Below are 14,635 nucleotides of genomic sequence, written 5' to 3' on the forward strand. Positions count from 1 at the left end.
CGTCGAAACTCTGGCTTCCTGCTTTCTTCTTTTTCTCTCCTGGAAGGTTTCGTTCTGAGTTGCAGTTACGTCTGCCCGCGGGGTGTCTGAGATCAGGGCGCTTACTTCAGAACTACCCTATATGGTCCAAGTGTGGCCACACCCAGCGTTCGTGCTCAACGTGGTTTCCCAGTTTCATACTGACCAGCACATACACTTACGGGTAGTCTTCCCGAAGCCCCATAAATCCAAATAGGAACGCAGGTTGCATGCCCTGGATGTCAGGAGGGCGTTGGCTTTCTATATCGAGAGGACAAAGCTATTTTGCAAGTCAACACAGCTGTTAGTTGCGGTGGCAGACAGGATGAAAGATAGTCCAGTTTCTGCTCAAAGGATTTTGTCCTGGATCACAGCCTGCATCCGATACTGCTATGAGCTGGTGAAAGTGCCTCCACCAGCAGTAGTCAAGGTGCACTCAGCTAGAGCAAGTGTCATCAGCAGCCTTCTTGGCTCAGGTGCTGATCTAAGAGATCTGTAGAGCTGCTACCTGGTCATCTGTCCACATGTTTGTGTCCCATTATGTGCGTATTTAGCAGGCTTGGAATGATGCTGGCTTTTCCAGAGCAGTGCTGCAAGATGCAAGACGGTGAACTCTGAGCCCACCTCTGTTGGCACTCCTTGTGAGTCACCAAGAAATGGAATCAACATGAGCAAGCACTCGAAGAAAAATTTACCTACTTTTTCATAATTGTTGCTCCTTGAGATGTGTTGCTTATGTCTAGTCAGTTACCTGCCCTGCTGCCCCTCTGTTGGAGTTCCCCGCCAAAAGAAACTGAGAGGGCGCAGGGCCGGCGGTGCCTGATATACCGATGCATGAGCGTGGCACTCCAGGGAGCGCTACTGCAGACTATACGGATACCACTAATGCAAAAATTTCCAACAACTGTGCACGTGCACACACATACACCTAGAATGGAATGGACACAAGCAATACATCTCAAACAAGAAAAATTGAGACTGTAGGTCACCATTTTTCTCCTTTATCCACTGCTTTATTCTGATGTATAAAGAATTTTAAGATTAGTAAAACATGATTTTCTATTGTAGAAACCATGCTGGTTAGATCATGTCACATCATGATCTTCTGATGTTTTGTTAATGTATATTTACTCCTGGGGGAATTCCGCGCTCCCGCACTCATGCAGAAAAAAAGTCTCCCTGCAGATTCTCTTTATTTTCTGCAGAAAATGGGTTTCTGTGAGGTAGCAAAGAGAAGCTGCACCAGTGTTCACTCACCCTCTCCCCAGTAGCCCGGGCTCATCTGTTCGGGCAGCCAGGGGAGAGGTAAATCTGTGTGTGCGCGCGTGGATGCCCTGGCCACCCAAGGATATTAGTCCCAGCTGGGTGCGGAGGGGAGGGGTAGTAGGATGATGGTGACTTATTGGTGTTAAATTTATTAATTTGTTCCAAAATCTCCTTTAATGATACCTCAGTCTGGGACAGTTCTTCAGATCTGTCACCTAAAAGGAATGGCTTAGGTTTGGGAATCTCCCTCACATCCTCAGCCGTGAAGATCGATGCAAAGAATTCGTTTAGTTTCTCTATAAAGGCCTTATCGTCCTTGAGTGCTCCTTTAGCACCTTGATCATCCAGTGGCCCCACTAGTTGTTTAGCAGGCTTCCTGCTTCTGATGTACTGAAAAAAATATATATATATTTGCTATAACTTTTTGAGTCTTTGGCTAACTGTTCCTCAAATTCTTTTTTAGCCTTCCTAATTGTATTTTTACACTTCATTTGCCAGTGTTTATGCTCCTTTCTATTTTCCTCACTAGGATTTAACTTCCATTTTTTTTTTTAAAGGATGCCTTTTTGCCTCTCACTGCTTCTTTTACTTTGTTTAGCCACAGTGGCTCTTTTTTTGGTTCTGTTACTGTGTTTTTTAATTTGGGGGTATACATTTAAGTTGAGCCTCTATTACGTTGTCTTTAAAAAGTTTCCATGCAGCTTGCAGAGATTTCATTTTTGGAACTGTAGTCTTTAATTTCTGTTTAACGTCTTCATTTTTGTGTAGTTCCCCTTTCTGAAATTAAATGCTATATTAAATGTGATTAAATGCAATAACAATGTAATCACACCATTTTCAATTATTTTGGTAATTTATTTCAAAATACTCATCAGCAAATAATTGAAAATGATTATATTGTGTTATTTTGACAAATAAAATTGCAGAATTTTGCAGAGTTTTGTCACAGAATTTTTAATTTTTGGCATAGAATTCCCTGAAATAATTATTTCAACACATTTACCAGGCAAATATATATGACCTACTAATCTATAAGTCCTCTGGCCACTCCTCAAGCCTTTATAAAATATAGATACAGTATTTGTGGTCATCCAGTTCTCTGGTACAATATCTTTTTGCACATTTTTGGTGGTAGCTCAACCATTTTATTCTTGAGCTTCTTTAGAACTCTTGGAGATATACTATCTGTGACTCATTGTCTTTTGATTCATTAGTATGTTCTAGCACTTCTTCTGACACCTCAATCTCTGACAGTACCTCATCTTTATTATCGGAAAAGAGTAAATCTATGGTAGGTATTTCCCCAACATCCTCTTTGGTGAATTTAGCTCCTCAGCAACATCCTAATCTTTCTTAATTGTGCCCTATGTTCCCTGGTGATCTAGCAGACTCTCAAATTCTTTTCCAGGTTTCCCACTTCTGATGAAGTTACAGAATTTCTTCGTTTTTGTATCTTTCAATGTTGAAGGTTATATAATTAATTTTAGTCCCCCTGATTTTCCCCTTACATATTGTTTGCTGTATTTATACTTCTGTTACTATGGTTAGATTTCTAAATTTTGAAGGATTTCTCTTTGGCTTGAATAGTTGCTCTAAATTTTTATCTTTTAGCCATATTGAATTACTACCTACTTTCCTGGTTCCCTTTTTATTCATTGGTACACATGCCCTCTGGGACTTTACAACTAAGGATTTTACTTCCTTTTCTTTTGTTTTAGGGTCTGTACCTGCTGTGTGCTTTTTTGAACTTATGTGCCAGGTGTCTCATTTTTATTCTCTTGATTTTAGCATGTGACTGAGTAGGTTTGATATATAGTTGTCTTTTCTTTGAAATAAATGGTTTATATCTAAATTTTTCATGTTCCTTGTTATTTTCTTCTGTCATGTGCCTGATGTTTACCTGGCCTAGGACCTTCAGTATTACTCTGTAGTGATTCAGGTAGATAGGTTTTTTTACTCCCCAACAGAGTGATTTATAGTCCAGACATTTTTCATAATTATTAGAGTGTAAAGTTTTGCCTGAGAACCTATTTTTGATTGGCTGGAAAATTAAACTTTCTGGCTGAGTTGAACTGCTGTACTAAAATGCTGAGGCACAGAGGGACAGAAAGCAGGACTGAGTGGGGAAATCAAGAGGAGGAAAGAAGAGAAATTAAGGGAGAATGAAAGAGAAAATGGAAACGAGGGAAACTCAGAAGAAAAAAATCTGTACCTCAAGAGATTATTCCTTTTGTCTGTCAGAAGAGCTTTCCCAAGAATAGCCGCTGAGATAAGGGGAAGTGTGGGAGCAATAGTGAACGTCCAAATGACTGAGCCCAAGGTAGGAAAACTGACGGTTGAATTTCAGACACGGAAAAGTGTAGACTTTATTCAGCATTTACTTCCTAAATGTAACATTTCTCTCACCTATTCCCAGTGATAAATTTACTAGACGATAAAAATCACACTTTTGTATATATTTTTTTTAATCTTCTACTGTGACAAATAACACCTGGGATTACTATAATGGAATGGGAAAAACATAGTTTTCTTTTTTTTAGTTTATTTTGTGTATTTGATAGTGCTCTTGAGTATATTCAGTTTCACCTGTTTGCATGGGTCTTTCACAAAGCAACAAGGTAGGGAAATCTTTTTTTTTTTTAATGGAATGTGATTTTGAAACCACAGAGATTGGTAGGGACAGGTATAGTACCTGAAATTCTTGACTAAATTGACTAGTTTTTAAGTTGGTGTACCCTTTTTTCACACATTCATAGATGACTGTCTTTTCAGACCGTTCCTTTCCCCCAGTTCTGAACCATTTGCAGTATGCATTGACTATTGGATCTATAAATTTGTTTTTTTCTCTTAGAAGCAATAGGAAATTGATTTATTTTGTATCTTTACAATTCAGTAGAACCCCGTTTATATGTCCCTTCATTATCTGGCTCTCCGTATTAACCAAACAACCAGTGCACACAGGTCCAGAAGCAGGCAGTCTCTCCTGTGGCAGCTAGGTGGTGCTGCAGCCTTGCACTTACCCATTCTCCGGGTTCTCCGAATTATTGATTATCTGATCTAGCTTCTGTCCCAGTTAGATTGGATAAACGGCGTTCTGCTATATGTGAATTGCATAGAGAGACTGGCTATCATGACACAATTTCCCACACATGTCACATTTGTCAAAAGTAATCCACGTTATTTGTCAGATTTAGTCTGGTTGTTTCTCTGGATTATAATGAGGTTGTTAGGCATTTGTGGCTAACGCATGTTTAGTAGTATCTTTTAGCTGCTCCATTCAAGGATCAGAGCCCCATTATGGTAGGCACTGTACAGAAAAAAGTAAAAAGACGGTCCTTTCATCAAAGAGCTCTGCTCCAGATGTGATCTAATTTTATGACAGCCATACAGGCCCACACAAATACACCCAGTTATTTACAAAGCTAGGGGGTTTTTACAAAACCTTATTTAAATAAAAATATTTCAGTTTTTTTTAAAGTTAAATCTTCTACAGTACCATGAACCCGAACATTATGATGGAGAACATTTACTACGAAGTGAAATGAACTAGCAACAGGTGATAAGAAAAGTTAATACTATGAATATAATTAAAGTATTATTGTCATCTATTGCTCTTTGGGGCAGGGACTGTCTGAGGTTTTTACAGTGCCTAAAATGTTAGTGCATTAATTCCTGACCGGGGCATTTAGATTCTAGCACAATGCAGTTAATAGCAACAACAGTATTAGAGTAATGTTGGCAGGACCCACCAGAGATTGTGGCCCTGTTTATGTTTAGTGACCGCAGAAACCTGTGGTAAGAGATAGTCATTGCTATAAAGATTTTAGTCTATATAGAAAAAACATACAAAGGGTTGGAGAAAGGGAGAACAATACTTTCTATTTTACACATGACAAACTGAGTCACAGAGATTAAGTGACTTGCCTGCGGTCACAGGAAATCTGTGGCAGAGCTGGCAATTGTATCCAGGCTCATGCCTTAACCACAAGTTCATCCTTCATTATTTTAACCATTTATACCTCTTATTTTTTTTCCATTACAGCTTGGATAACTTTATGAAAAGCAGCAAATAGTGTCATAAATAGTGAAAAATAAATTTAGTTTTTCAAATTTTACTTTTACTAATCTTAAGTGTTAGTAACTGAGGAAGGGGCATTATTTTCTTTAAATTTATATATATACGACTTCCTTTTAATTTAGTGATTGTGAATTAAGTACTCATGGAGATCATTGACCTGCTACTGTATATAGATATAATAGTGTGTTCAAGCCAGCAGTACACTAATCATTGATAAGCACAATTGGTACTTCACATGCTGACTCAGACCTTTTTCAAAGAAGAAAAGACTTAATTGAAACAGAGCAACCAGAATCACATTGACAGGTTTTTTAGGAGATGGAACTAGTTGCAGTCTGTTACACAAGCTGGGTTTCTTTGTGGAAGACTGCATTTTTAGAGGTGGTCTACATGGGGAAATAGGCTAGAATAGGTATTACGCAGTAGCTATTTCACACTAGCTTACCAGGTGGACACTCTTATTCTGCAATAAAAGACCCTTTGTGCTATTTAGCTTTAATCCACTTTGGAAGTACAGCTGTAATACAGAGAAGTGGTTTAAGTGGATAATACATAGGAAATGGGTTGTTAAACTCACAAAGGCAGTTTTAGTGTGGAATAAGTGTCCACGTGCTGAGTTAGTGTGGGTTATTATGCTTTTAAATTCATACCCTAGCATATTTTGCAGTAGCTTTCCTGTGTAGACAAGCCCTTAGAAGGTCCAAGTTCCACCCTTGCTCATTATGGGGTTTGGCAGGGCTTGGCTGATAGCCGTATGGGTAAAGGGTTATTCTTTTTATTATTATTGATGGAGCACTTTATTCAGAGAAGGAATCAACCTCTGGTCATATATAACACTGTAGATCACTTGGAATGGGGCATTAGGTGAGACAATCAGTGGAACTTATTTATGGGTAAACTCTGATATAACGAAATTTATCCATATTTGTTAGAGAAGCAAGGAAACTAGACAACCAGATATTCTTTGATAACCTATTAAAGTACTAACTGGCTCATATTTACTATTTTTAAAAATCACATAACATCATTAGTTACTTTTCCAAGAAAAATGAGTAGTGTTCATCCTGAGTGAAAATCTAAACGATTTGGTGGATAACTTGCTGTATGATACTTGCAAAATGCTTTTATTTTTTCAGTGAGGTAATTCAAATAGAATGTTTTTATGAAACTTTGTGTGCAAGCACAAACACATGCATTCATTTCTGGGCTGAGATCAAGGATGCGAGAAATTTCAGCCCCAAAATTAACTTTACTAGTTTTGGATTGAAATTAGGGATTTGAAATGGAAGTATTATTTCCACCTAAATGATTGTCACTATCATACTATGAGGTTGTAAACTATTAATGATTAGTAAAATTAGTTACTGTAAATCTTCCTGAAGTTTTCAAATATAACACTGCAGCTCAGATCTTTCTTCCTGGTTTTGTGTCACAATAAAACCATGTTGTATTCTAGCTGCACTTGTAGCATGTACAAATGCAGAAATAAAACTTAGTGTATAAGATATGACAAAGATATGAGAAGAACCAGTTTGCTAAATCTTGCAGGAGAAAAACCCCAAAATATATAACTTGGCCTGACAAACGATGTCATGTTGCTCTCTCTCTACACGCACTCTTTGTAGCTTTGACTTTTGACTCATTACTAACGATAAAGTTGAAAAAACTTTCATTACAATGAAAGGATTAGAAATACTAATTCTACATGTAACATCATCTTAACTGCTAATAAATATTGTTCTGTCCTACCTTGAAATTGCCAGTTTATGACTCAGTATCTACATTTCAGTAAAAAACTGACTCATCAATATAAAAATTGCTTTGGATAGCTGTCGTGCCTCTTCTCCCTCCCTACTTCCTAAACCCCTGATGTGACGACAAATGTTTATGGTAGCTTTAAAGAAACATTGTCGTAGTTGGTATCTCCAATATATAACCCATCTTTAAAACAAACCACTTTTTAAAGTGATATAATTCTTGCCACAATGAAGGCTGGTTACAATATTGTTAAAATGTCGACATTGCTGGGTAACCTATCAACCATATATCCAGTGTACAGGATTTTTTTCTCTGCTTGCTTTGTTTTTCAAAGAAATAAGAGTTTGAGCGATGGAGAAATGCAGCTGTCTGAGTAAGCAGAACGCAGTATTCTTTAATATTTTAATATTCTATTCATAATGAAAGACACACGTGCACATCTGCAAGTAAAAATACAGTTGGTGAATCTAATTGTAGACCAAGCATCTTCGACAGTGTATATCTTAATTTAGTCTTTAATTCTGAGCAGGTCTCTGAAGATTATTACAGATTTATGAATCACTTTTGTTAAAATTGGTTTGGCTCTCTGCAGAGCAACAAGACTTTAGAATCAGCATCTGTTTTCTGTATGTATTGCTTAATAAAACTTCTTAAATTTGCAGAGCATGGAGAGTATGATCCACAAACTGTAAGACCAGGAAGTAGATACAGTCATGTGCAAGAAGTACAGGAGCGACTTAACTTCCTACGGTTAGTTTCGAGTAACTTAAGTCATTTTCTCTAGAAGGCAAACAAATTCATAACTTAAACTTCTGAAATGGAAAGAAACAATTATGTTGAACTTTTTTGTTTGTTTTGTACAGTTGTCTAACTTAGTGTATGGCATTAACATTTAATTCCAGCAGATCAAGATAGCAAAATAAAGTAAAATGCTGGAATTCCTGGATTTGAAAGAGGACATAGTATTAGAATACCCAAGAGAGTATTAGGGGTTGTATACATAAAGACATAATTCCTCCCCCACAGAATTTACAATATAGGGCCTTGATTGTGCACTAAAATGTGTGCTGGCACACCGCAGTGCATGTGCCAAGTCCCATTGATTTAAAGAAGCTCTTTGTGTGTGGTGGGCTGCACCTCTGTGCATATCAGGTTAGGATCGTGGCTTAATATTAGACATGGCACAATAACTGAAGGTAACAAACGGTGCAGCAATAAACACTTGGTTACTTAGCCATTAACATATGCACATGCCTAAAATAAACCTTTTAAAATGATTGACTTACTGTGAGCAACATGGAAAAGGTGAGTTTGGATTTTATAACGACCATGTTATAGTTCTTGAATAAAGTAAGAAAACAAAGGATTTAGGAAGAGAATATTAAAAATTATTTGCCACAGAATGATACTGCTTGAAACTTGTCAAGTTCTTCGTTTGGACATAACAGTATTCTTTCACAGTTGGTTTATATTGTTATCCTTGTGGATGTATCATTCTTCGATTTGTCTGATCCTAAATTTTTTTAAACTCATTCTTTAATGCAGATTCATATTATAACTTTGAATTTCACTCAGAACTGATTATAGATTAAACTAAATAGTACTTCTTCGAGTAATGGTTTCTATTGTATTCCACTGAGAGTGGGTTTACACATGCATGCCATGTGTCCAGAGCCAGAGAATTTGGAAGTACTAGTGTCCATTGGTCCACGCATGAGCCCTTGCTTCACCTCATTATTTCGTCCAAGTTTGTAAAGGGCTGGGCAGACCAACTGCGTCCCCAGTTCCTTCTCATCACTGCATGGTCCAAATCCAAGCTGTAGTTGCTAGTGTCCTCTCGTCTGACACTTTTTATATACAATTCTGAATTTTTTTTTAGTTCGTTTGCTTCTACTGTTTTTACTGGGGTTTTTTTTGTTGTTTTTTACATAGTTTAGTTTTAGTAGGACTGGGAATTCAGAATAATCTGTTTACTGGTCCTACCAGCATCCACACACGGGTACTGGATTATGCCGAAGATTTCAGGCTTCAAGATCTGTGCTTCTTGCCCGCGTTCGTTCTTGATCACAACTAGTCCCAATGCTGCCTCTGTTTGGGAGAAGCCCACATTTCATTCAGGAGCGGTATCTGCTGGTCCTTCCCAAGCCATACCTGAGAAGGCCAGGCTCTCCCCCTCAAGAAGCACCTCAGGGAAGTCGCCGGAGGCCTCAGTCAGACCCGGGTTAGGGTTATGGACTCTGTGCTGAGGCCTAGTCGGGAGGCAAGGAAGCATGTGTATAAGCATGGCAGTAAGTCTTCCTCCAAAACAAAGGATGATACATCTCCCACTAGTTCCAGCCATGGAGAGGCTGCATGTTCCACGGCGTACAAGCATGAGAAGAAACCGCGCACACTGGCAGATCTGCTGGTACTGAGCATGCACTCAATTTTGGCTACAGAACAGGTACCATTAATTCTGGGGTGATGGGAGAAAGCACCAAAGCCACATGAGCAGTTTGCCGTAAGGGAACAGAGATCTCCATGCTTTCCTCTGCAAACGGCACCTAGGGAGGTCCAATCTCCTATATAGGACTTGCTAAAGTCTGCTTGTGCTTTGACTCATTCTCATGTGGTTTACAGACTTCTGCCGTCTCCAGTGGTACCGCCATTGGAACCAGGATTTGAGTTCTCATCGTTGGAGGATTCTGCTGGAGTAGAAGTGTCAGTACGAGTACCTGAAAGGATCACCAGTGGCGTGGCAGTATCCCTTCTCCACCAGCAGGGAAGTCACTGGTTGCCCTCCCCATGGGGCCCTCTTCAGCATATGCTGGATTCATCTTGCTGGCCCTGTTGGGGATTCTGGCCCCAGTACCCCCCCTGAGAACGTGCATGTTTGGTGAGGGAGGCTTTGCCCATCCCTGCTTATGACACCCTTGACCAGGCACTTCAAACTGGTTATGGAGGACAAACCGCTCAGTCCTCTACCACTGGAGCAAGAGTGTTTCCCATTGTCCTCTCCAGATGCTGCAGCAACTTCAGGCTCCCCCTTGCCGCCAGATGACTTTCAGCAATTCCAAGAATTCTTGCGAACCGTGAAAGACAAGCATCATATTCCGCTGGAGGAAGTACAAGACAAGCAGCATTAGCTCCTGGACATCCTTCATTTCTCACTACTGAGCAGGGTTGCTCAACTGATCAACAATGCCATTCTCCAACCAGCCCAAAAAGTTGGGCAAACCCTGACCACTTGCACTCCTACCCCCAAAGGGGCAGACAGGAGATACTATGCACCAGTGAAGGGTTCGGAGTTTCTTTTTTTATATATATAGCCCCACCCAATTCCCTCATGGTACAAGCATCAGTGGAATGGTCCAGGCAGCAACACCCATGATCTACCCCAACGGATGACGGTAAAAGCTTAGACCTTCTGGGAAGCAAGGTCTTCTTTTCAGCAAGCCTCCAATTTTGTATTTCAAACTGCCAGGCCTTGTTGATCAAATATGATTTCCTTAACTAAGGTAAATTGGAGGACTTTACTGAAAAGCTTCCTCGGCAAGATGGAGCTTGTTTCCAGTCTGTTCTGGAGTAGGACAAGCTGGTGGCTAGAACAGCACTACAGTCAGCCTTGGATGCTGCAGATATCTCATCACACTTGATGGCCCTGGAAATAGTCATGCAGAGAGAATCATGGCTGCACTCATTTGGTTTCCTCAGAGAGGTGCACAATACCACTGAGGACATCCCTTTTGATGAGTCACACCTGTTTAATTAGAAGACCGATGATTCCCTCCACTCCCTAAGGGATGCCAGAGCCACACTTTGATCACTGGGTATCTATCCACCTGCCCCAAGTGGAAATTCTACTGCCCGCCACCTACACAGTGATTCAGGACCCCCCATTTCTTCCACCAGAGGCCATATGAACCTCCTCGTAAGTACTGGAAGACTTTACAATCCTGCCCTCCAGGCCTGCCTTTGCAGTCTTCATCCTGTCATGTTCAGACTGCTCAGAAACAATATTTTTGAGTGCCACTGAAGAGCTGTCAACCACCATGCCTACTGCCATGCAACCAACTCACCCCCTTTGTGGGTCATCTACCACTCTTACTACTAGTCTGGAGCTCAATAACAGCAGACAAGTTGGTCCTGGATGTCATCCACTATGGCTATACAGTTGAGTTCACCACACTTCCTCATCCACATCCCACACCCTGATCGCTTTCCAAGGACCACTTTCATGACAGGATCCTGGTACTAGAAGTAGACTCCTTTACTGCAAAGGGGAGTGATAGAGCATGTTCCGCCGAACTATCAGCACATGGGGTTCTATTAGACTTGGAGCTTGTCTTCACTACCGGGGTAAGTTGACCTTAATTACTCTACTCCAGCTATGCGAATAACATAGATGGAGTTGACATAGCTTATGTCGACTTACCCCAGTGTCTTCACTGCGCTGCATCAACGGGAGGTGCTCTCCAGTCAACTTCCCTTACTCTTCTCGGAGAGGTGGAGTACCGGGGTCGACCAGAGAGCGCTCTGCCATCGATTTTAGCAGGTCTTCAGTAGACCCGCTAAATCGACCCCTGCTGCATTGATTGCAGCAGCGTCAATCTCCCTATAGTGAAGACCAGCCCTTACTTTTGGGTACATAAGAAGGAGGTGGAGGCCTACCCTGGATCTCTGTAACTTCAATCGCTTTATCCGCAAGCCCAAATTTCGCCTTAGTAGCCATCATACCGTCTCTAGGAAAAGGCAGGTGGTTTATGACTCTCACTATGTAGGCCTCCTATTTTCACACAGACATCCATCCAGCCCACAGAAGATTCCTGAGGTTCATGGTGGGCTTTAGCATTTTCAGTGCAGGGTCCTTCCTTTTGGACTCACCCCTGCTCCCTGGGTCTTCACCAAAGTTCTCTGTCATAGCAACCCTCTCCGATGCTCAGGAGTCCTTACTTTCCCCTATCTTGACGATTGGCTGCTAGCAGCATGATACACAGACGAAGCTCGAATCTCAGCTTCCATGTTGCTCAGACTCCTTTCATCCTTGGGAGTCAGCATCACCATGGAAAAATCAACTGTAATTCCCACACAGTCCTTAGACTTCGTAAGGGCCTCCATCAACTTGGTCACAGCTTGATCTTACCTACCAAGGGACAGATTCCATACTCTGCAGGCACTCGTTGTCCAGGTAGTCAACAGTCCATCTGTCCCATTCAGAACTTGCTTATCCCTTCTTGGCCTCATGGCAGCCTGCATGTACATCGCTTCCTTTGCAGTCTACAGATGTGGCCTCAGAGAGTCTACTTACCTACGCGACAGGCTATGGACCTTATGCTGACAGTCCCCCGCACAGTGCTCTCTTCCTTCCAGTGGTGGATAGACGCACAGCAGGTCTGTACAGGGATCCCCTTTCTCCCATCCTCCCTGGACAGACCAATTATCAGGCACATCCCTCACAGGATGGGGAGCACACAGGGACGTGGAGCCCTTGGGATACCAGGATGCACATCAACATTCTTGAACTCTGGGCAGTACAAGTGTGTCAAGCATTTCTACCTTCAATTCGCTCCCATCATGTTCTTATCAGCACCACCATTGTTTATTACATCAACAAACAAGGGGGCACGAAGTTGACTGCTCTGTGCAGGGAAGTGGTCAACTATGGGATTGGTGCATTGCCCACAAGATCCTGTTGTCGGCAGCCTATCTTCCAGGGACTCAAAATGTGATTGCAGACTTAGCTGAAGATTCATTGCTGATCACAAGTGGGAGCTTCACAACTCCATAGTAAATGACATCTTCAGCCAATGGGGGACTCCGATCAGAGACCCTTTTGCTTCCCATGTCAATAATAAATACCGCACATACTGCTCAAAGGGGAGGTGGTGTCATCCACTCTCAAGGTGATGTTCTCATCCTCCACTGGTCAGACCAGACCAGCTACACCTTCCCCAGGTCAAGTGGAAACACTTCACCTCCTGTGCCCAGCAGAATGGGCTTTCCCTGGAGGAAGTGGACATTTCCCTTTTGGACTACCTGCTGTCCTTGAAGATGTCAGGACTCGCCCTCAATTCTCTCAGGGTCCATTTAGCAGCTATCAGCGCCTTTCACCCTCCCGTGGAAGGATATTTCATATTTACACATCTGTTGACCCTCAGGTTTTGAAAAGATCTGCTGAGGACTTTACCACCCATACAACCTATCGCCTCCCAGTTGGACCTCAACCTCGTTCTAGCTGCATTAATGAAACTGTTCTTTGAGCCATTAGCTTCATGCTCTGTCCCTCCTTTTCCATGCAAATGCCTTCCTAATGGCTATTAGTTTGGCCAGAAGGGTAGGTGAACTTGGAGCTATGATGGCAGGACCTCCCCCCCCCCCTTCGCCACGTTCCATAAGGGCAAAATCTTCCTGTCCCTGCACCTCAAGTTTCTAGCGAAGGTCGTATCCTGGTTTCATGTCAATCAACCCATATGCTTACCTGCTTTCTTTCCAAAGCCTCACACCTCAGTGGAAGAGCAGCATTGTCACTCCCTCAGTGTCCGTAGGGCCATGAGCTTCTACCTGCAGAAGACGAGACCAATCAGGAAGTCCCCTAGACTCCCTATAGCTATAGCTGAGAGGATTAAGGGACCAGCAGTCTCCACACAGAGGATTTTGGGGTGCATTACGTTCTGTCAGTTGTAGTAACTGCCTGCACCCCTTGGGGTGAGAGCCCATTCTAGAAGTGCCAAGGCATTGACTATGGCCATCCTCCACAATGTGCTACTTCCAGACGTATGTAGGGCAGCCATGTGTTTGGTACATACTTTCACTGCACATTACAGCTTGGTGCAGGACTCTGCAATGGATGTTTCATTCAGTGTGGCTGTCCTTAGTTCAGCCATTCGATCCTTGTTCTTGCACCCTTCTCCAAATTAAGTACTGCTTGTTAATCACCCTCAGTGGAATATAATAGGGACCATCACTTGAAGAGGCCGTTACTTACCTGTAACTGGAGGTTCTTTGAGATGTGTGGTCCCTATCTATATTCCACTTCTCGCTCTCCTTCCCCTCTGCGGATCTATTTGATTTGTCGTGGAGAAGGAACTGGAGACACGGTCGGTCCACCTTACTCTTTATTGCCTCTGACAAAACCATGAGGCAAAGCAAGGGCGTGTGCGCAAACGAACAGACATGACTATTTTCAAATTCTCCGGCTCCATAAACCCACCCTCACTGGAATACAGAGAGGGACCACTCGTCTCAGAAAACTTCCAGTTATAGGTAAGTAATCTCTTATTAAATGGTTACTTTACCAAATAGTGGGGACTAACTCGTGGCCACCAATCTTTAAACAATTATCATTCTATCATATTCTAATAGTTAAACTATATTTTTCTTGAAATTTGGCAATGATTTTGGTATGTATATAATGGAATAATATTGCCAAATTTATAATTGCATGTCATAATATACTATAAACATAAGGTTTATGATTGGTATGAACGATTTTGTTACTCTCTAGTCCTCTATTTCTTTCACATACAGTCAGAGTAT

General features: G+C 41.6%; 1 protein-coding gene across 4 annotated transcripts in view; it reads left to right on the forward strand.

Moving 5' to 3' along the window:
* Nucleotides 1-14,635, forward strand: part of USP9X (ubiquitin specific peptidase 9 X-linked) — a 199,062-nt gene that overhangs the window by 100,781 nt on the left and 83,646 nt on the right. For all 4 annotated transcript variants that reach the window (XM_074968997.1, XM_074969018.1, XM_074969028.1 and 1 more), the window contains one exon: nt 7,783-7,870. In XM_074968997.1, the coding sequence (XP_074825098.1) occupies nt 7,783-7,870 (88 nt within the window). The remainder of the gene's footprint in view (nt 1-7,782; nt 7,871-14,635) is intronic.

Source organism: Natator depressus, chromosome 1, assembly GCF_965152275.1.
Source record: "Natator depressus isolate rNatDep1 chromosome 1, rNatDep2.hap1, whole genome shotgun sequence".
Classification (NCBI taxonomy): Eukaryota; Metazoa; Chordata; order Testudines; family Cheloniidae; genus Natator; species Natator depressus.